At 46.7% G+C, this 21,720-nt stretch overlaps 6 protein-coding genes across 6 annotated transcripts; 4 read left to right on the top strand and 2 right to left on the bottom strand.

The window, feature by feature from the left end:
- Nucleotides 1–816: 816 nt before the first annotated feature.
- FSUBG_6899 (GATA transcription factor) lies at nucleotides 817–1,722 on the top strand (the record flags this gene model as incomplete). The annotated part of the gene is made up of 2 exons (XM_036685145.1): nucleotides 817–1,244; nucleotides 1,314–1,722. 2 exons carry the CDS (start codon nucleotides 817–819, stop codon nucleotides 1,720–1,722), a joined length of 837 nt encoding a protein of 278 aa, XP_036537627.1.
- A 2,481-nt stretch (nucleotides 1,723–4,203) lies between these two features.
- FSUBG_6898 (uncharacterized protein) lies at nucleotides 4,204–5,299 on the bottom strand (the record flags this gene model as incomplete). The annotated part of the gene is made up of 3 exons (XM_036685144.1): nucleotides 4,204–4,212; nucleotides 4,328–5,191; nucleotides 5,237–5,299. 3 exons carry the CDS (start codon nucleotides 5,297–5,299, stop codon nucleotides 4,204–4,206), a joined length of 936 nt encoding a protein of 311 aa, XP_036537626.1.
- A 588-nt stretch (nucleotides 5,300–5,887) lies between these two features.
- FSUBG_6897 (uncharacterized protein) lies at nucleotides 5,888–6,697 on the top strand (the record flags this gene model as incomplete). The annotated part of the gene is made up of 1 exon (XM_036685143.1): nucleotides 5,888–6,697. One exon carries the CDS (start codon nucleotides 5,888–5,890, stop codon nucleotides 6,695–6,697), a length of 810 nt encoding a protein of 269 aa, XP_036537625.1.
- Nucleotides 6,698–9,875: 3,178 nt separating this feature from the next.
- Nucleotides 9,876–11,570, bottom strand: FSUBG_6896 (uncharacterized protein; the record flags this gene model as incomplete). The annotated part of the gene is made up of 1 exon (XM_036685142.1): nucleotides 9,876–11,570. One exon carries the CDS (start codon nucleotides 11,568–11,570, stop codon nucleotides 9,876–9,878), a length of 1,695 nt encoding a protein of 564 aa, XP_036537624.1.
- A 402-nt stretch (nucleotides 11,571–11,972) lies between these two features.
- FSUBG_6895 (serine threonine kinase) lies at nucleotides 11,973–16,247 on the top strand (the record flags this gene model as incomplete). Its single annotated transcript, XM_036685141.1, has 4 exons — nucleotides 11,973–13,129; nucleotides 13,189–13,270; nucleotides 13,360–13,439; nucleotides 13,490–16,247. The coding sequence occupies 4 exons, from the start codon at nucleotides 11,973–11,975 to the stop codon at nucleotides 16,245–16,247; spliced, it is 4,077 nt and encodes a 1,358-aa protein (XP_036537623.1).
- A 612-nt stretch (nucleotides 16,248–16,859) lies between these two features.
- Nucleotides 16,860–20,962, top strand: FSUBG_6894 (alkaline ceramidase; the record flags this gene model as incomplete). The annotated part of the gene is made up of 9 exons (XM_036685140.1): nucleotides 16,860–19,053; nucleotides 19,539–19,624; nucleotides 19,672–19,704; nucleotides 19,754–19,844; nucleotides 19,892–19,942; nucleotides 19,987–20,141; nucleotides 20,192–20,229; nucleotides 20,462–20,881; nucleotides 20,929–20,962. The coding sequence occupies 9 exons, from the start codon at nucleotides 16,860–16,862 to the stop codon at nucleotides 20,960–20,962; spliced, it is 3,102 nt and encodes a 1,033-aa protein (XP_036537622.1).
- Between the last annotated feature and the right edge of the window lie 758 nt (nucleotides 20,963–21,720).

Raw genomic sequence — 21,720 nt, 5'->3', positions numbered from 1 at the left:
CTAATAAATAATACTACTAGAATTATATAAAACCAAGCTTTATTTTAAACTATATATTATCTACATTAGACTATATCTTTATAACTAGTAGGAAATAAAAATATAGGTCTATAAAAGTTATTATAAATTATTATAATAAGTAGTTAATTATTTAACTCCTTACTAGTTAAAATATAAAATATAAAATATATAGTTAAATTAATTTATAATTAAATTATAAAGTATAGACATTAGAATAAGTAGGAGTTAAAGTAGAAGCCTTTTTTATTATCTTTTTACCTATAAAGGTATTTTTTAGTTTTTACAGGCCTATACTCTTAATCCTTATAAACACGGGCTTAAGTAGGAGTGTTAAAAGTCGGGAATATTATTAGTCCGATCCTATATCTATCTAGATTATCTTATATAATAGTTACTTATCTATACGTTTCTCTTCTTTCTTTAATCAATACAAGACATACATTTCAATACTTCCATTTTGTTAATACTTGGGAGGGGTAGAAAAAGGGAAATGGAGGGGACTAAGCGTAAGATTGTGATATTCCTGTAATCAGCCACATATGCATCAAGGCCCAACAAGGCTCCCAGCAAGGCTCCCAGGCCGCATTTTGGGTCGCTACAAGGCAGACTACGAGACTGTCTTGGCCAACAGCCAATTGAAAGCAGGATAATTACGTGTCATTCTGCATATTATTCTAGTAAAGTAAATACCTACCAATCGATATCTGCGGCTGAAAATAGAAATAACAAACGGTGAGTAAATCTTGTCCGCCAATCCTCCGCATTTTTTCCAATCTGTAAGCAAGCACTTTTGCAATGTCTGATCCGCTTTCTGTGACAGCGAGTGTCGTCGGAATTGTAGGAGCACTGCTACACGGCTCCAAGCGACTCTACGAATTTATTGACTCACTTCAAAATGCCCCAAAGGACATCGCCGCGCTGTCGACCGATTTGAGAGCACTGTATGAGATCCTTGCCCATGTCACACATATCCAGGATAGGTTGTCTAGTCACGTCGACCTCTGCACCAGCTTAAAAGCGCCCTTGGAGAACTGCTTGAACATATTCGACGAGTTCACGACCTTGCTACAGGGATTCACTCAGACCTCAAGAAATGGGACCATTCAAGTCCGAGTCTGGAAGCAAATGGCATGGGCATTCAAGGACAAGGAGATCCAGCTTTTCAGAGATACGATTACGACATATAAAGTATCCTTAGACATGGCTTTGAGCGCGATGACATTGTAAGTACGCCGTGGCAGTGAAAGCGCATGAGCGAATCTCTGCTTTCGTTCTAACTCCCGCACGCTTAGTTCTACGATTGCATCATTGAACGAACGTACCAAAAAATTCGAAACAGACTTTAAAGAGGAGTTCAAGGACATAAAATTAAGATTGCAAACCTTGGATAACGACCGTATCGAGTTGGCTAGCGTTGCAGGGTGTAAAGGCTCCGAATGGTATGGAACAGAGGCCAATTTTGCAATGAATCGTTTTCTCGAGTATACCGAGTCACTCTGTGATTCACCTCCAGAATCGTTCCCTGGATCACCGATTCAACTTTTGTTTGAAGAATGCGAAGAGCTTGATACACAACAAGCGTTACCAGATACAGCATCATCACGCCAACTTCACGCCATCTGCAGCACAGTACCATCCACCGGAATGAAATACGTGGCATTACTTACGGAGGTTCAGTTCAAAAGTCTTTGCCGACGCTAAAATCGCACTAAGTGGGGCAAAAGAGCTAGTACCTGCAAATATTGATTTTTACGCCTATTTATCCCTGCCTTCCTTGTACTTATTTCTACCTTCTAATTCTATGATTTTTTAAATATGCACAGGAATTCTCTCTATCTATGCCTAGATCTTTTCTTACGGAAGCTTATTCTACGCAGCCTCCTACTTATAAATAGCTTCCTTTCTATTCTTTAGGGCGCCTTTTTTTATTATTACCCTCTTTATCTATAGCCAGGTAGGCTTAATAGCATTCAAATCTGGCGAATTTAAATACTAAGGAAGTCTCTTAATACCCTTAGCGTTATATAGAAGCTGCTATATATAGTATTTATAACTAAAAGCTTGATCTTCTTGTACAAGAGTATTTAGTCTTTCCTTCTTATATTCCTTTATAAAAGGAAGCAATCTTAGGATTAGGATTTTTACTCTGTACTGCTACCAGTTAATACCGCCTTTTCCCTCTCTTATTAGCTTGCCTGTTAACTTCTTAAAAGACCACTTAGGCTTCTTACCTGACTTGTTATAAAGCCCTAGCCTTCTTATTCTATTCTTAAGCTTCTATTTCTCCTTTATAGCCAGCTCGAGCTCTGTATTTATTGCCGCGATTGCCTTATCAGCTTCCTTCTTCTCTTTTAAGGTCTCTAGAGACTAGTAATAATAAGGACCTTTTTTATTATACAAAAAGGCGCCCTAGAATATAAACTTACTAAAGCCTTTTTACCTTTCTTAAATACAGCTGCGAAGAAATCTCTCCTTAGGTAACCTCTAAATGTAATAGCCGTCGCAGCAATAAAGGAGCACTATAGAAGTCTCATCTAACCAAATTATAGCTTTCTAATCTTTAAGGCTCTAATCTTTATAAGCAATATACCATTCGAGGCGTTCTTTCTTCATTACTGCAGTCAGTCCAGGCTTCCTTATTGGCTTCGTTTTCTTATATCCTGCTTTCTTAAGGATTCTCCTGATAGTTGTTAGTAAAATCTCGATACCCTAACTGCTAAGGTCAGCAGAGATATTAGTAAGTGTTTTTTCCCTGCCAAATCGATCTGTGCTAACCTTAATAATAATAAGGCTACGATTTTCTTCAGTATTCTTTAAAGGCTGCCCTAAGCAAGCTGCATCTTCAAGCTAAGCGTTAATAAGTCAGAGAGGACTCTCATTAGGCTCGAAGCCTCGCTTAATTGCACAAGAATATATCTTGTTAATCGTACGTTCAGCAAGGCCTGTGATCAGCTGGATCTAAGCAGTAGTTTTTGCTCCTCTGTTGGGCGCCTTCAGCGTCACCACTAAAGCCCGGGTCGCAATATCTGTATACACTATCGTCTTCGTAAGTTAAAGAGGGGAAGAACGGTGTAGAAATCGCTCATAGAGGATAACTAATAAATTTGGCAGGGATCCCCTGCTAGTCTTTACAAGGGTAGTTGCCGATCCCTCTTGGCCGGCAAAGACTTTTGAACTGAACCTCCGTAGTGAACCAGCCCCTCCTCAGATTAGTATCCATTCACTCAATCCTGATTTGCCAACGGATGAAGAAGGAATGTCAAAGTGGATGCAAGATTTGTTGCTGGGACCAGTAGATACAGACTCAGACTCAGAATCTGGAAGTCCATCCAACACTCAAATTGGCTCAAAAGCCCCGGATCTAGCCATGAATCAGGACAGCGAGGTGGGCCAACCGGCAGCGGACAATAATTCTTCACCCAAAGTCTCCCTCAGGTCCATGCATCAAAAAGCGAAGGCCCAAATACCTACAGCCTCTGAGAATTTGACCACGCCCGGATCGAAAGACATCTATAGTCCGAGTGGGTTTGACGCCCTCAAGGCCCTTCTGCTGGTCATGACTCGGAAAGATCCTCAGTTCAGTATCGGCCGTATCGACATGTCATGTTCCTTTGTCATCTGTGACATTACGCTTGAAGACTGCCCCATAGTCTATGTCTCTGACAGCTTTCAAAATCTCACGGGATATAGTCGACACGAGGTTCTTGGTAGAAACTGTCGGTTCCTGCAATCCCCAGACGGCCAAGTCTTCAGATCCTTAGGAAGGCCATTTACGGATCGCGGTGCTGTGTACAGTCTGAGGAAAAGTATAAAGGAGAGGCGAGAGACCCAGATAAGCTTAGTCAACTATCGTAACGGCGGCCAGCCCTTCTTGAACCACCTTAGTATTATTCCTATACCCTGGGATACGGACGAGATTCGGTATTACGTTGGTTTTCAGACAGATCTGGTCGATATAGTTCCAAGAGGTCTATGGACAGGATCATACAAATTATGCTTATGACCTAAGCACTATTTGCCTTATTTAACACAATCTAGGATATAATAAGGGCTGTAAACTTAGGGTTAGCAAAACAAGTATCAAGCTACCGAGTTAAATCACTTACCTATTAATGAACTACTTCTCTTAAAGCTTTACCGAGTTCGCAAATAATGCTGCCATGCCTCCAGTATCCACTCCATTTACTGGTCCTAGAATCGCTAGAGAGCCACTGTCATTATGCTAAAATAATAACTTATCTCATATCTACACGTCCTGTTTGCCTACCATCTTGGATTGTAACTTTTCTATCCTTCTCAACCTTACCGCATGACAAAGGTTCCACATGAAAACATAGCCCATTACCCCAGCTACCAGCACCGCAACCGCCGCGATCGGTCCAACAATAGCCAACACAGTAAAGCACATCGACGCGCTCTGGAATGCATCGTTGTCTTGCAACATCGTTGTGGCCAGCCCGACTTGCATCGCGGCCAAGATGAGCGCAAAATAGACGGTTGCGACCGTTATAGGTGCTACCATCTGCTTGAAGAAGTGACGGTAACTAGAGTAAGGATTCAAATATCCATTGACGAAGGCGTGTACACCTCCAGTATGAGAGCAAAAACGCCATATCCATTGAATCCGAGGGAGCCGGAGGTTGCCATATTTGAAACGTGGATTGACATCGAGATCTGATGCTTCAAGATGATCTGTGAAGGAAGAGACGAAGGCTGTCCAGCGCTCCCAAGTGATGGACTCTGAAAGGACTCCCTCTGCCTGTGCAACCTTCCAGTCGGACTTGTCCTGAATCAGCCATGTATAGGACTGGACCATACCGGCAGCAGTTGTCCATAGGCTATCGTCGCCACAACACAGATAACGCTTCCAAAAGTCAAATGACAGTAAATAATCTGGACATGGCTTAACAAACAGCCGGTAGTCATCCCAGAGCAGGTGAAGGTCCGCTTGCTCAGCACATACAATCTTCCGGCCGTAAACGTGATGTTGATGTAGAGGTCGCCCAGGCATCGGCTTGCCAACCATCCAAAGGTGGTTGTGGATCTCATTCAGTCTGGAAACGTCTAGCTGGACGTGTAGGTATGACTTAACACCATAGTCGAAGCCAAGTCGATGAAGCTTCCCTCTGTTTGTGTAAACGGCTGGTAGAACAAGAGTGCCTGGATTGGACTATTCAATTTTACTCCTTCCGTTGGGAATGTGAAATAGTGATACGGATTCATCGAATGGGACTGGTCTACCCGTCGTCAGTGTCTGCTGTCGCGAGATTCCGTGCATTGTTAACCGATGAAATAGATAGTGGCTTCAGGTTTAGTCCATCATCGGTTCGTTCGCGTTGATCGTACGAAGAACAGGAGGAATAAACGTGCGACCGGTCAACCGAAAGATCACAATGCAGGCGCTGACTGCTGACGTCATGGTAGTCCCTTGCTGTGAAAGGTTGAGGCAGCCATGTTACGACTATTAGTGGAAGAAAAGGGTAAGGGTTGCTAAATCTTGCTTGTCGCATGGCCAATTGACAAAGCAAAGATGGCGTCTTGGTGTTCATGACGAAGGAACATAACGTCACTGTGCAGCTTACAAAGTCATTTCGACGAGCTGATTAGTTGGCGTTATGCTAGAGCAGGGGGTTCATAAGCACTTTGGCTACGGAGTACCTAGAAACGGTCACATCCGCCGCTGATCTACCAGCTGTGCCGCAATGGCAAATGTAAGCATGCTGGGACATCACTTACGAAGACGCATGTGCAATGCACGCCTACTAGATCATTGTCTCGCTGCGCACTGGGTCATGGTATTGCCATTTATGTCCGAAAGACTCTCATGGAATGATTCAACTCTCGATAGTCGCCATCGCTATTCGTCATGACTGTCATACATACTCTCGAGGCCAGGGCCCTCGCCAAAGATGAGGCACACAAGAAAAGGCTCGAGGAAGAAGTCGAGCGACGCAAGGCGCAGGAGCAGGACAAAAGTAGAGGTGAAAATGTGTGGTTCTCTCGTCGGATCAAAGACGGCCATTTGTACCACTGGGCGCTGTTCGTGTACGGCATGAAATACGAACTGAGACTTCCCTCGAGACAGAAGTTCAAGAGCTTGCCAAAAGGACATCTTGTCGGGTCTTTGGTACCATCCATTGACTACGAGAGTAACATAGCGCCGTGGTCGATGCAAGAAGAGATGATGCGGCTTCGACAAGAGAGCCTTGACAGCGAGGGCAAGCCGTATGCTCAGGACTACTACATATGCCAGATCGGCTGGACCAAGTTGTCGGAACAGAGAGTTGATGAGGAATGCGAAGCCGCTCACAACTCGTTTGGCGTATATGTCCTCGGTTTCAACGACTGTCAGAGTTTCTTACGGCAATTTGCAAAGCGCATCATCAAGCAGCCTGATGACTGCGCTCTTGATTTCTGGTGGTTCGAGAAGAACCTTCAAACACCGTATCATGAGTTACAGCTTGTCCCTGCAGATGAAAATATTAAGGCGTTTCAGTTTTACATGCGGACAGCCTTGTATGGCTCCGTAGGCGCGACAGTCGGGGTCGTTGGAGCGACGTATGAGCACCAATATCAATCGCAAGAGCCAATGGTGAAGACAAACGGCAATAGAGACGGGGAAAAGAAAGATGACGATGATGACGGATGCTGCGATTGTGATGGTTGTGGTTGCTAAAGCAATAGGTCGGCTATCTGTCTTTACCTATCCCCGCAGAACATTGGAAAGCTAATTCGGAGTCCTTTTAAATAAAATAAAAACATTTCCTTCTCGTTAGCCTTATAAGGCCATCGAGCTTTGAACTTTCATTCCAGGCTTAAACAGTAATATCCCTATAGCAGGCCAGTATCTCAAAACTTAATATCAGTGAAGGTTTATCTGCCTAGGTGGCGCAATTGCTGCCTTGAAAAATAATAGTTATATTGATATAGTAAAGAGAAACGTTGTTTGAAAAACCATAGATATAGAGATTTATATCAATATAACTTCTTCCTGCTTTTTACCCTCTAGATTATGTAAATTATCCAATAAATAATTCCTACTGCAATTTTCTGTCGTTGCTATAGAAATGAGAAAGCCCAGTCCTTCTCTTCTATAAACAAATGGCTCTTCAGAGCTCTTTGAAACAATGAGCACGCAATAGCCAATCTGATTGGTACTTAACTCAAAATACCAAAGCGTTTGTCGCTCGTCTCGATGCCCATTCTCGAAGTCAAGTATAGCAACACCTACAGTATGCCCTCCTAGTATGACTGGTCTGTAGGAAGTCGAACGGATCTTGGAGAAGGGTTCTGTACCCATGAAGGCCAACGAATGCTTTGGCGTAGTTAAGTCTTGGCGAAGCTTTCCAATTTGGGGTAGCCTTTGTGGAATACCTATGAAGTTCAAAGCCACCGGCTGTTCGATCCAGCTAGGTGTCGCCTGACCTCTTTTGTCCGAAACACGACGAAGTTGCCCCCGAGACGAGTCGCTGAAAGCCGAATTTGATAAATCTTCACCCAGTTGAAGCCCAAATTTGGCAGCATTCCTTCCTACTGTAGACCTGCTGGGAACAATGTAGATGACAGCTCCATCTAATGATGCCCATGACCAGCTTGGCGCACGAGGTGTTCCAGGCCTCTTAGTCTCAGTTCCATCAGCTACCACCCAGCATAAATCCTCAGTCAAGGTAAATCCCCACAGGCCAGCAAGATAATCGTCTGAAAGTCGACGTTGTATAATCGATGCTATGCCAGCCAGTGCTGGGAGTTTGTCCGTTGGTCTGGTTAAAGCGCACCGAGAATACCATTCGACAATTTGATGCCATTCTCCGATATTCTTCATAGGGTATGGTTTCGTAATGATTTTGGGTCCAAGTCCCGGGGTACCTTCAAGAAACTCATATCTCTTCGTTTCCAGGGAGATGACCCGATTAAACTCGGTTTCAAAGTAAATCTGTGATGGAAGAAAATGAAGAATTCGCCTCGAAAGCCAACGCTCCTGGAGAACCCATCCTCGCCCGTTGATTGCGCTATCATGCACTATAGTCCGGGAAAACTGGCTAGGCAATGAGAGCCCAAAAGTCCGTTCTTTTTCTCCGCGAAAAAGGACCATGTTTTTGCGGAAAGCCTTTTGCAGAAACCCTTCATTCTGATTATCCCTAATATGGCATGCGATAGTGCAAACAGAGTTGCGATAGACGTTTCCCATAAGCCTTGACTCACGCTGCCAATCAGCTGCGTCATCCTGTACAATGCAGAGTGAGTCAATCCACAAGTATCGCACACCCATCTCTCGGCATATGACAATAGCCTCTCGGAAGGTACGTGAAAGCTTTTGCCATGGAATGTCTTTTCGATGGTCTCCGATGTTATTGCTAGTAGTCGTGATGTGGCTTGTTAAGCTCCAACGATGGCTCAAAGTCATGTAAATGCCAGAAGTTCCTCTGCTCGGTTCAAGTAGTCGAATTGGTTTCGGGTTTAAAGCATGCCATGTATTATCCCCCTCTCCCACATCTATCACACGAGAGGGCAGGGTATTTATTGCCGCACCACGGGTATGCACATCTTCCCAGAGAAGCATTTTGGCGAAATAGATCTCTGAAGGTCCGCAGGAGAGGTCAAGCCTTGGAGAACCAAGACTGTGTATATTTGTTAAAAGCGGTAATCGACATGGAGCAAGGTCTCTCATTGACTCGGAATCTGATCACATGTTAATGTTGACTGTCTTCGCTTTCATGAACAACTCGTAATTTACCAATATCGGGAGACACTTGCAACACACAATATGCCCTTGGTGATACGTAAACATCGATGTAATTTACCGAGTCCTTCCGGCCTCTTAGAGCGACCCAACCTGGGATCCCTAACACGAAGGGATTGTTGAAAAGCACACTGCTGGATATTTCTCTATCAAGGCGATCTGCATCGTACTGATCCATTACCGCAGCGGATGTAGCGAGAAATTCCCTTTGCAGGCCTTTGCGCACAAGACTACATAGAGCGCAACGAGTGGCGCGTGATGCGAGCTCCAAATACCTATTGATATGTCTTTGAAAATCGGGTCCTAATGGGAACCGAATATTCTTACAGATATCACAAAACTTCTGCCCATGATCACCAGCGACCGGCTCGCTCTGCGCGTTGTTAAATCGAAATACAGAAAATGAAGGTCATTGAAATACTCACTTCCATGTTGGTGGTATATCCTATCAGCTTAATAAAGATCCGAGTAATCGTTCTTGAATAACGACTGGAATAAATAAATGAGGAGAATGGCGGGAGTTGAGATTGACGTGTTTATGATCAAGAAAGCAGCGCTAGATATTGATTTAAAACCCCTGGGAGTGGCATTCGGTTTAGTCAAAATGAGAACAGGAACGACAAGATTTTATGCGATGTTGCCTAGTAAGTACAATTACAATTACATGACAGTTCAAGCTATTAAATTCCAGTGAGGCGGCGAGGCTCCCACGAGGCTTGCATAAGGACCCTTGGCAACACCAAGCAGCGCCACCATGGCGGTGAATGGCCCTGGCTGAGTTTCCGGCCAACACCCAAGCTTACTGCATAATCATATCCTGGCTAGCCTGGTTAGTCCACGATCAAGTCCCAACAAGGCTTTCAATCAGGCACCCACAGCATACCCTGCATGGCGATGAGCCACTTGGAAACAATATGTGCATAAAACGCTGGTGCACATTGTTATTCAAATGGATTAGGACATAATCACGTCAGAATAGCTATATATCTAGGGGCTATAGAGCGTTGGTATTTGTTATTGGGCTACGGAGGTGCTGTGTGGGCTAGTTCGAGCATAGCTATGACATGTCGAGACTATCCCTCCTTTCGTAGAGTGTTTGTTGGATCAGGCCAACTTAGGTTCCAGAAAGTGGAACAACGACATGATCATTGAACGCCAAAGCTGGATGCCAGTCCTCTTGATCCTTGCTGACTTTCGCACCGCTCTTGAGACACCAGCTCACAGCGTTAGCATACGCAGTACCAACTCTGAATGCAAACTGTGTGTCTGCAACGTGAGCAGCCCACTTCTGCACATTCTTCGCCTCTTCTTTCCCGAATGTCTCGCCTTTGGCATGCGGATAGACATCTTTCAATGGCTGCCAGAAAGCAATCTCTATCAGCACGAGCCCGAACGAGTAAATGTCATATTGCGTCATGTATCTCTTTGCCTCACTACCGATGTAATCTGGATGTCGATAAATGCTTCGTTCAACCTGTGCTGGCGTTTTGGCGGCATCAATGTTTGACTCTTCGGTATCCTGACGTGAAAACTCAAAGCCAACGACAGACGGACGTAGCAAATCGGTATAAGGACCAAAGTACACGATGCTGTGGCTGCTGATAGCCTTGTGAACCCATCCACTACTGAACAGCTCTGAATATGCTGATGCAAGGGAGAAGGCGATTTTCATCCGGACTTCGAGGGGAGCCAGATGAAAAGATTGACGTCCCAGCCGCTCGTGGAGCGTCACAGGACGAAGGTTAGGATTTAGTGATATGAATGAGGGCATTTCATATACGATCCACCAGCATTTAGTAACTTCATCTTCTGCGAAGCCGATGGCCTTTAAGATGCAGTCACTTCTGCCTGGGCGGAGCATCGCAACTAGTCTGCTAAGTCGCATTTGGAGCTTCGAGCGGTTGGCCATGGAACGTTCATCGTCCCATGATTTCTTCTCAAAAACAACCAGCTGCTTAGTAATTTTACTTGTAGTGATGAATCTGTCCTTGTCCAAGGTTCCTGGGCGCATCGCAAAATCTTTCATGTTTAGCTGGGGGTTGCCTCGTAGGAAATTTGTCGTACTGGGAGCTGCAGCAACTGACTTTCTATCCACCAGGCCACGGAGTGATGCTTCCATCGCCGGACTTCCCTCAAGGGCATTTCGTAGGAGGGAAACGGTGTTCTCGTCGTCGGCTTTTCCGACGATTATGATGTTGACTCTTGTCCAGTCTTGTTTATACTGGAGACTCTGTCGCTCTGGTAACAGTTGGTTCAGTTTGTTGGTGTACCTCTCCAGCTCGGCCACGCAATCGCGAAACTTGGACTTGTTTCCTAATGCCCATCGTAGTCGAGCTGGTAGATTGACCTTGAAGGTCCCGACCGGGAAGAAAGCCTTCTGTTCTTTCGAGATCAAGGACGGCGCCCCGTCTTCAACTTGTGTACCCGAAAGTGCCAGGCCCTGTTTATGAAGTTCTTCATTCCACTTGTACGCCAGTTCCTTTTGTCTCTGGCCTACATCCTCCGCAGACGTCGACACGATACCAAACTTGGCCTGTAGCTTATTCAAGTCCTGGAAAAGAGCGCTTATGCAGTCAAGCGCGTTTCGTATCTCTGGGAAGATTGGGTGTAGAGCCTCGATGAGTCTGCCTTGCTCCAACCCCGCACTTCGACCCCAGCACTGCAGACGGAACTGCTCGAGCTTCAGCTGCACGAATAATTCCTCGCACTCTTTGGGAAAGTGTATCGCTGTGAGAACGAGGTCGACTGCTCGTTTGGCGCCTTCGTATGTAATTTGTGTGAGGGCGATGATTGAACCTGGATCCAGCATTGTATCTGGTTGCAGTTTGGGTCGTGGCTAGGCTAATGGTGCGAGCTAGCTAGGACATTGATGCTTGGTTGGCTGGCTTAGGGTCTCGTTGGCCGTTAGATCCGATGTATGCAGTGTTTGTTTGATTGATATCAAGTCGTATGAGGCAATTTTATTCAAACCATGACCAGTGCAGCCTGATTTCACGGTGTTACGTGGCAATGCAGTATCAACCAGGCCTAGAACTGAATGGGCTGGGCTGAGCTGAACTTGGGTGGCTTAGGGTAGCCAATCACAATCACAGCATGAGCGTCATCACACTATGCAGGCGCAGCGTCTGAGACATAACGGACTCAAGGCAGATTCCGTCCTCAACTTTAGTCTTTTCGCATCCTGAACGCTTCATTGCGTCAAACACTGAAGATGGAAACCATCATAGACCCTTTCAGCCAGATCCTATGGCAAGCTCCCTCGACACTGCCGGCGAGCAGTGTACACCTCCAGCTTGTGGAGGAGCAAGTCAAAGAGCAGCTTAACCGGAACGAAAACAGATTTCCAACCTTCCTAGCCCATGTCTCATCCTTGGAAAAGAAGGGACGAAACACAGAAACTGTTTTCATCGATGAGTATATCCAGGGCTTCACTGAGCGATCGTTCATCGATCGCGGGGCAACCTTTTCAGTGGAACGAGCCATCGCAATCCCAAACCCTCAGACAAGCAGCTCCGCTCCCGCAGTCATCCGTCAAAAGCGCGTCGTGGCTTTGAAAACAGTTCGGATCCATTCTCAATCTGATGATCTACCCAAAGCAGGCTGGGATCACGTATTGCTCGAAATTCGCGCTCTTCTCCACGAGACCCTTCGCTATCATCCTAACATCGTGCGCCTCGTCGGCTTGTGCTGGGGACCCAACGGAGCATCCGGAAGCGTTTATCCTCAACTAGTCATCGAGCATGCAGAGCATGGAACATTAGAGAATCTTCAGAGTAACTCGAAGTCGCCACTTTCGTTCGCTGTTAAGCAGAAATTGCTGTATGATGCGGGGAAAGGCCTCTCGATTATTCACGCATGCAGCATTATCCACGGGGACATCAAGCGTCAGAATGTACTGATATTCGCAGACAAATCTAGCAATGGGGCTTATATAGCGAAACTGGCTGACTTTGGAGGCGCTGTCTATGGTTCTGAAAAGTATGACTCTTATCGCTTCATCTGCAAGACACCGAGATACGCGGCTCCGGAAACCGACGGCATAGTGACAGCGGAGGCTGCGAAGCTATGCGATGTCTACTCTTTTGGGTTACTTGTTTGTGAAACCTTTGCAGATGGCGATTTGGCCAATCTACATTATGAGTTTAGTCCTCGGCGGGAGGCGTCGGGTTCATCGGTGACGCTGGCACAATTGAAGCGGTCGGGACGGCTTCTGCACAGGGCGACATCTATGATTCAGGATTACTTTGATATGCGTGAGATGAACCAAGATTGTACGGAGATGGTTTTATATGTTCTCGAACAGACGATACAGAAGAGCCTCGGAGACAGGTCTTTGGCAAGGGCACAGGCTGCTCTGAGGGGCGTTCCGTACGTCAAGGCTATTGACATTACTACCATGATGATACTAACGATGTGTGTTCCACTAGGCTTACCGAGATCGACGATTACCTCAGTAATGTCGACCAAATGAATCGCAAGTGGAAGGAAGTTGAAGATAACGAACCTCCAGTGAGTGACCTTCCCTCAGGCAACTTCCTCTTCCCAGCCTGGGACATGAGGCGGCGGATATACCAGAGGCTGGACTAATATCTTGTTAGGGAAAACATGGAATTAGTGCAGATGGTGCTGGACTATTCTTAGGCACAGTTGGGGCTACTTATGATCCCCAGAACAACACGTGAGAGATACCAAAACCAGCAGACCTACCTCTACTGATATTTGTCACAGTCCCGGCTTTCGGCCCATAGTCAAGGCCCCAATAAACCCAGGTTTCGTCTTCGAGCCCGAGAAACTGAAGAACATCCTGTCATGGCAACAGCAGGAACATATTCTCGAAGCGCTTCAAGCTATTTCCGAATCTGGTGATCATAGCCGTGACGTGGAGCTTCATAAGCTCTTTGCAGCTTGGTTCCTCTTCAGATGCCACATTGCTGAGTTTGGCACATCCCTCGACCCTGGAAAGGCGTGCACAGCGCTTCGGAGAGCGGCGAGCGACGCAGTGACCGGATCTGATGACTCAAGCGGGTTCGAGTATCTCGCTGCATCGTGTGTATGGCGCGTGAGCCAGGCCCTGAGACAAACACCACCTGAGCTGTTAGCCGTGTTTCCGTCCAGTCTACAGTGGGCTACTCTTCGTGGAGGATGGCAGGCTGGTCAAGATCTCGAAGACGCCTTGCCCCTGTTGAGTGATGAGCAGAGACAGAACGCAACTGAAACATATCAGAACGCAAGGAGGCTTGCCAATTACTTCAGTGGTGTTCCCGGTTCGCTGGCATTCTTGCCTCGACATTTAAGGAAGGAATTTGAAGTCGACAATGTGCAGAAACTTCAGGAGGAACTCAAAGAGGAGCTTGGGGAGCTCTACGAGCAGTCACTGAAGAGGTCACAGACAACAAGTCAAGATACTCAGCAAGTGACTCCCTTTGACAAGATCTTTGTCAACAGCCGTGGACATGGAGTTCTGCACATGGCAGCAGCCCGTGGACAAGCCAATACAATTGAACATCTCATCAACACGTTCAGACTAAACATTGATCTCCCAAACCAAGACTGCGAAGAAACACCGTTAGTCTGTGCTTGTCGAAATGCTCATTTGGAGGCTTCTCTAGCTCTACTTCGACACGGCGCCAATCCAAAAGGACATCCTTTGGGTCAAGATACCCCTCTCCACTGGCTCTGGAGATTTGAGAAAGACGAGATGATGCCAATGGCGAGAGGCCTGCTCAACGCTGGAGGCCTGATCGATGCTGCATCGGGTGGTATGAGAGCTGAAGTCCTTAAAGCGCACGCCGACTGGGAGGGAACTATGTCTATCCAGACGACACCTCTCGGGAGATGTGTTCTCTTCCAGAATATCCATGCCGCTCAAGTCCTCATCGCACTTGGAGCTGACCCCCTGATCCAAGTTGACGGAAAGTCACCTATCCAGCTTGCCGCCATGCTAGCACTGCCGAATTTCCTTCGACTGTTCTTGTATCAAGATCATGATGAATCCAAAATCTCAGGATTGTTTAATGGATTTGACGATCTTACTCTTCTGAAGGCGACTCAAGAGCAAAAGGCTGGCAACAGAGATACGTTTTCTTTGCTTAGCCGACTCATCAGAAACGGCCCGAGATATCGCTCTGATGTCGAGGAAACTCTCTCCATTTTCAAGGAGCAGAGAGAACTACTGGGCACCGCTTCTTCTAATGGATCGTCAGGGGAAGCCTTGTGCATGCAGATTCGACTTGGGAATCGTGACATCGTGGAAGCGTTACTAAAATTGGGCCACAATCCAAATGGCTCGCCTGATCATCGACCCATGCGCGAAGCGATCATACTTAACGATGACAAAGTATTCCGACTGTTGAGAGATTACGGCTGTGAGATCGAAAGTTACCCTGAATGGCCACGGACTCTACTTCATGACCTGGCTGCGAGACCGGCTTCATCTCCACCTGGAATTGTCATAGCGGAAGAGCTCATAGCGTCCGGAGTTTCAATTACGGATCATCCGGCAGGAACTCGACCGCCTATTGTTGAAGCCATCTTACATGGATACCTCGACCTAGCAAATCTCCTCATCCAGCATGGAGCGCGAATTAGCAGCCCTTATCAATTGGGACCCGACCTTCCGAAGATTTCCATCTTCAAGGAGCTACTTGAGCAAAGAACAGAGACATCACTGTCCATCCTCCGATCTCTGCTAACATCAAGCGACACAACAGCTGATCAAGTGTCTATTCTACGTCACAATGAGCAGTTTGACTTTATCGTGGATCACATCGATGATCCTGCCGAACAACAAAGCGCATGGACTATCCTTGCTACCTCACCACCAGCTCGTAAGAACGTCGTCGAAGCAGAGATCTACATGGCGCAAGTGCAATGCATGCTCTCAGAAAACTCGCCCTTTGCGACCAAAGAATGCATAAACTTTGATCATCCAAAGTTTGGCACCGCTTTATGCCGCGCCGCTTTGTTCCAGAATCATTTCCTTGTCGGAAAGCTTCTCCGTAGCGGCGCTGATCCTAATATCAGATTCCGTCAAAACTTTGGCCCTGCGCAGCGATATTTTGGCGATGGATCGCCGATTAATCTCGCGCTGGGCTGCTATGAAGTAGCTATTGAAGGTTGGAGCGAGACGGTGCCGGATTCTATGCTGGAGGATATGCGAAGTGTGATAAATGAATTGGAGTCTATTCCGGACTATCCGGAGGAAGCACTTGCTCGAGGAGAGGCACTGAGGAAGCGGCATGAGGATATCTTACAGCTGCGAGATGATGGATGGGCTATGCAAGCGCAGATGGCTAATATGAGCCTTGAACAAGGACCGGTTGATCTATCGAACATGAGCGCGGTACAAGCACCAGAACTGGAAGAGAGCCAGCGGGAGATGTTTCAAGCTACAGAGACAATTATTCGCTGGATTTTCAACTCACAGCGCTACGGAACAATTGGACGAGCAGAAATGAGCAGGATAGCAGAAGGCGAGAATGCATAGTTAGTCTGCCACAAAGATAATCCCCAGATTAGATCAATATGTATGCGCTGTTATCAACCTATTCCTGATAAGAACCTTCGCGTGACCTATAGTAGCACTCACCCACCATCCCAACAAAAGATCCAGCTTCCTATCTCGACCACAATCTCATAACAATTCGGTACTTGGAGATGCGGGGATGTCTCTCGTGCCTTGATTCTCGCACTGATGGTTGCCACGTGAAGTGCCTTGTGCCGGGCTATCTCCTTAAAAGAGAACATGCACTGCAACCCACACGCGATCGGTTAAATGGCTGATATCTCGAATCGGTAGGATTTCCGTATGCGAGATATCGTCAGAGGGGCAGAGATGCATATTCTTGGCTCGTTTTGGTAATTACCTCGGTTCTGGTATATATAACGCTCTGAAAATAATTAAAAATGTGTAAGTTTCTTGACTTTGTGAACGTGATAGCCACAAAGTATGCAACGCTCAGTGTGGCCACTTATCGCATCACTTTAAACCGCCACCGAACTCAGAGCAAATGCTATAAATACCCGAGGCCATCACATATTTTTTGAACATGATTTTCTGAGCCAAAACATTCGTTGACCCAATTTTATCGTGGTCATGATGTTCACCGCAACTTATCGCAATCTTTCATATGTGCTCCTGTTATACCTGAGCTTCACCACCTTCCTATTCCAGACAGTATCATGCCTCGCCGTGCCTTCATCTGAGGATACTTCCAACGATAACTCCAAGCGAGCTGATGAGTCTGGCGATGTCTATTTGCTCGGCGTCGGCAAAGCTGACGTGACTGGTCCTGTCGTCGAGCTTAATCTCATGGGATATGCCGACCTCGGGCAGATAGGAACAGGCTTGCGTCAGCGACTCTACTCTCGCGCTTTCATCGTTGGCAATCCAGATGAGCCCGAAGAGCGATTTGTGTACTTGGTGTTGGATACCCAGTCTGGCGATACTGCTATTCGCAGAGGTATTCTGGAAGGCATTGCGGCTCTTGGATCAGAGTATTCCGTCTACACGACTGATAATGTCGCTGTCACCGGAACACATTCACACGCTGGACCAGCAGGTTGGAATAACTACCTCATGCCCCAAATCTCCGCTCTAGGATTCAATAAGCAGGCTTACCAGGCCATTGTTGACGGTGCAGTTCTGTCCGTCAAGCGGGCACACGAGAACCTTGCCAAGGGCCGTCTCAGCGTAGGCAAGATTCGCATCGAAGACGTCAACATCAACCGAAGTCTTTATGCGTATCAGGCCAATCCAAAGTCTGAGCGTGATAAGTACCAGGATGAGGTCGACAAGGAATTGACCATGCTCAAATTCACTCGCGACTCAGACCATAAAGTCACTGGTGTCTTGACTTGGTTCTCGGTTCATGGTACAAGTCTTTACATGAACAATACCCTTGTTGCTGGCGATAATAAGGGCGTTAGTGCATATCTGTTGGAGCAAGCTGTACGTGGAACTAATGGAGCGACTGATGACTTTGTGGCTGGATTCTCTCAAGCGGCTGTCGCAGACACTACCCCAAATGTAGAAGGAGCCTGGTGTGAAGATGGTTCAGGACAGCAGTGTGACTTTAAGGATGCAACTTGTGGTGGCAAAATTGAAACTTGTCATGGAAGAGGACCTTTCTGGGGCTTGAATGACGGAGGCACCAAGTCATGCTGGGAAATCGGTCGTCGCGTCTTCAAGCAGGCGGATAAACTATATGGTCAGATGCAAGACGGAGATGGTGTTCCCGTTACTGGAAAGAGTGTTCTCGGATATCACGCCTTCCAGGACTTTTCCGACTTCGCCTTTCAACTTCCTAATGGCACATCAGCCAAGACATGTGCAGCAGCCTTTGGATACTCGTTTGCCGCTGGAACTACCGACGGCCCTGGATATTTCGACTTCAAGCAGGGTGATTCAGGTGAACCTGATGCTAGTCCTTTCTGGGCTCTTGTATCAAAGTTTTTGCGCAACCCTACCAAGGAGCAAGTCGCGTGTCAGTCACCCAAGCCGATTCTCATTGATGCTGGTGAGATTACACTGCCTTATGCTTGGGCTCCCAATATCGTCGATATCCAGATGCTTCGTGTCGGTAATTTCTTCATCATTGTTTCAGCACCTGAACTTACGACGATGTCTTCGCGACGTTGGCGCAAGAGTATCAGTGATGAGATAGAGGATAGAGGTGGTGTTGAAGGTGATCCAATTGTTGTCGCTGGTGGGCCTGGTAATACATACGCGCATTACTGCACCACGCCTGAAGAGTATGATGTACAGCGCTACGAAGGTGGCTCAACTGTCCACGGCAGGCATAGTCTGGACGCCTACATCAACCTTACTACGAGCTATCTCGGATACCTCCTCCAGGAAAAGGGCGCCTCAAAGCCACCGACTGGTCCATCTGCACCTGACAATCGAGACAACTCCATCTCTCTCACCACAGGCGTAGTTTGGGATAATCCCAAGATCGGCACAAAATTCGGCGATATCATCGAAGACGTTGGCAAGTCAAAGTATGCAGTTGGCGATACCATCACTGCTACTTTTGTGGGAGCCAACCCTCGCAACAACCTTCACCTTGAGGATACTTATGCGGCAGTTGAGAAGAAGGACGGCTCGAAGTGGGTTCAGGTTCGGACTGACGAAGATTGGGATCTTGTGTTTGAGTGGACGAGGCTTGATGGGTTGCTTGGGTCTAGTGAGGTTGCTATTACCTGGGAGACGGGATGGCAGGATGCCAAGGATATCAGTGCTGGGACGTACAGGTTGAGCTATTATGGTGATAGCAAGACTCCTATTACGGGTAAGATTAATGCGTTTACGGGTAGCAGTAGTGAGTTTACTATTGCTTAGGTATCTTGGTTCAAAATTACATGCGGACCCTTTTGCGCAGAGAGCCACTCACGGCCACGTACCCTACAGTTCATTCCATCTCGAGTTTGGGATTAGTGTGGGTTTCTTCTCAGTTCTGCCTGCTGATTTCAGCTCTCAATCAGCAATGCCAATCATGGAAGACCATTTTTCTTTTATGTAGTCGATAAGATCCTGAATAGATCCTTGAAGCGAGGCGGCAGATCGATTACCCCCCGGAAGCCGAGATGAGGGGCAGTATTGAGCAGACCATATCAGATCACTGACCCATGTCGTAGCCACGTACGCATCTGCATGTTGGTTACTGTCAAATCGACAGAGCCACTCATATTTAGCCTCGAAAATTCGCTTAACAGAGTGTGCATGCTGCCTCCGCAACCATCAGCCATTTTAACCTGCGGATTCCTCCATCTTCAGTCACCCCCTCATTGAGCGCTTTTGAGGCCATCACCACCAGTATGTCGACTGTAGACGCAGACCACGTTCTTCATCCAGATGAGCAGGTTATACATGTCTCAATCCACAGAAGTCTCCTGCTGAACAGTCCTAGATCACCGATGATGCCGACTCGTCAATTGGGACAGTGCGCTTCTCACTGATCTATACGAAGAGACTTGGCTGACAAGTGATAGGATGCCACCTCATCAACAACGAGCATCTCAAGCTCCATTTTGAACTATCGCCATGAGAACGGTAGAACTTACCACGGCTACAGAGACGGAAGTAAGAAGCATTATCACCATTCACTGCCGACTTTGAAGTTTTAACAGCCTTTCTAGAATATCATCTCCCGAATGACCAGATCGAGAATGAGCGTCTAGGTATACTAGCACGACTAGGTTCAAGCATGATACTGACAGACCAGACCTTCAGCATAACCTTTTCCTCCTAACATTCGGAGACAAACTTGGTCTTGCTCCGCCCAATGACTCAGGCGCAAAGATTGCACACGTACTTGACATAGGAACGGGAACCGGGATATGGGCCATTGACTACGCAGATGAGCATCCAGAAGCTGAGGTAGATGCCCTATCCTCTAAGTCCCACGAGAGTCTCTACTAACTGCATAGGTCATTGGGGTTGATCTCTCACCAATTCAACCAGCTTTGTGAGTAAACCCAGGGTTATCCTGTACTTTTCCCGCTAACATCTCCAGTGTTCCGCCAAACCTTCGTTTTATTATTGACGACATTGAAGAAGATTGGGAATACAGCCAGACATTCGACTATATCCATAGCAGAATGATGGTATTTAGTATCAAGAGCTGGGAGGACTATATCCGCAAGATCTTCAAGCATGTCTTCAACTTCCACTCTCACCGATGATACTGACCTGTGTAGCAATCTTAAGCCTGGTGGCTATGTGGAGATTCAAGAAACTGGAGGTATTATTCTCTCCGAGGACGGCACTCTTACCCCGGATCACGCCCTCTCCAGATGGTGTAGCCTTCTCGGGGAAGCTTTTACTAAGCTTGGAAGTACCTCCATCGAATTCGACGAGATAAAGGCTATTATGCAAGAAGTCGGCTTTGTCGATATAGTCGACAAAAGATTTAAGTGGCCCACCAATCCGTGGCCTCGGGATAAGAAGTATAAAGAGTTGGGAACATGGAATAATTACAACGCTTCGAACGCTTTGGAGTCGTTGACCATGGCGTCATTTTCGAGGGCTCACGGATGGTCGCGGGAAGAGGTTATTACGTTCCTTGTTGATGTGCGGAAGGATCTGAATAATCCGAGCGTTCATGCTTATAATCCCATGTGAGTGTCCTCAATAGAAGCAATTGTCAGGAACTAACTATTGTCAGATGTTCTATCTATGGAAAGAAACCTGATGCTTGAGACGGGCAAGGGACAATTGTTATTTATGTTTTATGTCCTAGCTTTCTGTTGAGAATATAAAGAAACCTGGCGAGCTGTCTGTGTTGATACTATCATGAGCATGACCTAGTTTTAGTAGTCTATGAATTTGAGTATTCTAGGCTTAAACTGGCAGTATTATGACACTTCGCGGCTCCGAGATCGCATCCCTAACAGGACAGTCTGAGCGGGTAGCTGTCAATAAGAACTAGAATATAGACAAGAGCCTCCAATCCTGACTAATACCCTTGGCAAAGATGAAAAGAAGAGCCGAGACTGCATACGCTGCGCCACAGAACAGAACTAAGGCAGTGTAGTGGTTCCCATCACTTGTGCCTAGGATGAACCCTGAGATGGGTACTCCAGCCAGTGTGGCAAAGCTTACTACGCCATAGGCCGTGCCATACCTTGTGGCATATTCCTCTGTTTTGCAGAGCTGAGCTACACATACTGGGGTCAAGCTGAAAGCAGTGCCACTGAAAAAGCCGTAGGTCACAGCGAAAGAAATGATAATAGTAGCGTTGGACCTCGCATGAAGCCATAAACAAAAGATTGACAAGGTGGAGAGAGTTGCGCAAATGATCATGACATTAAATCGGCCAAGCTTATCGGCAACAATCCCAGGAAGACAACGTCCCAAGGTAGATGCCGAGTTCAGAATCGCTAGTATGTTAGGAGAGAGGTCATGAAGCTCGTGGAAAGAGGTGTATGTGGTGATGTATGCTGGGGGCACCAAAACA

This window comes from Fusarium subglutinans (genome assembly GCF_013396075.1).
Source record: "Fusarium subglutinans strain NRRL 66333 chromosome Unknown NRRL66333_c0000079, whole genome shotgun sequence".
NCBI lineage: Eukaryota > Fungi > Ascomycota > Sordariomycetes > Hypocreales > Nectriaceae > Fusarium > Fusarium subglutinans.
This window is presented reverse-complemented; position numbering and strand designations above follow the sequence as displayed.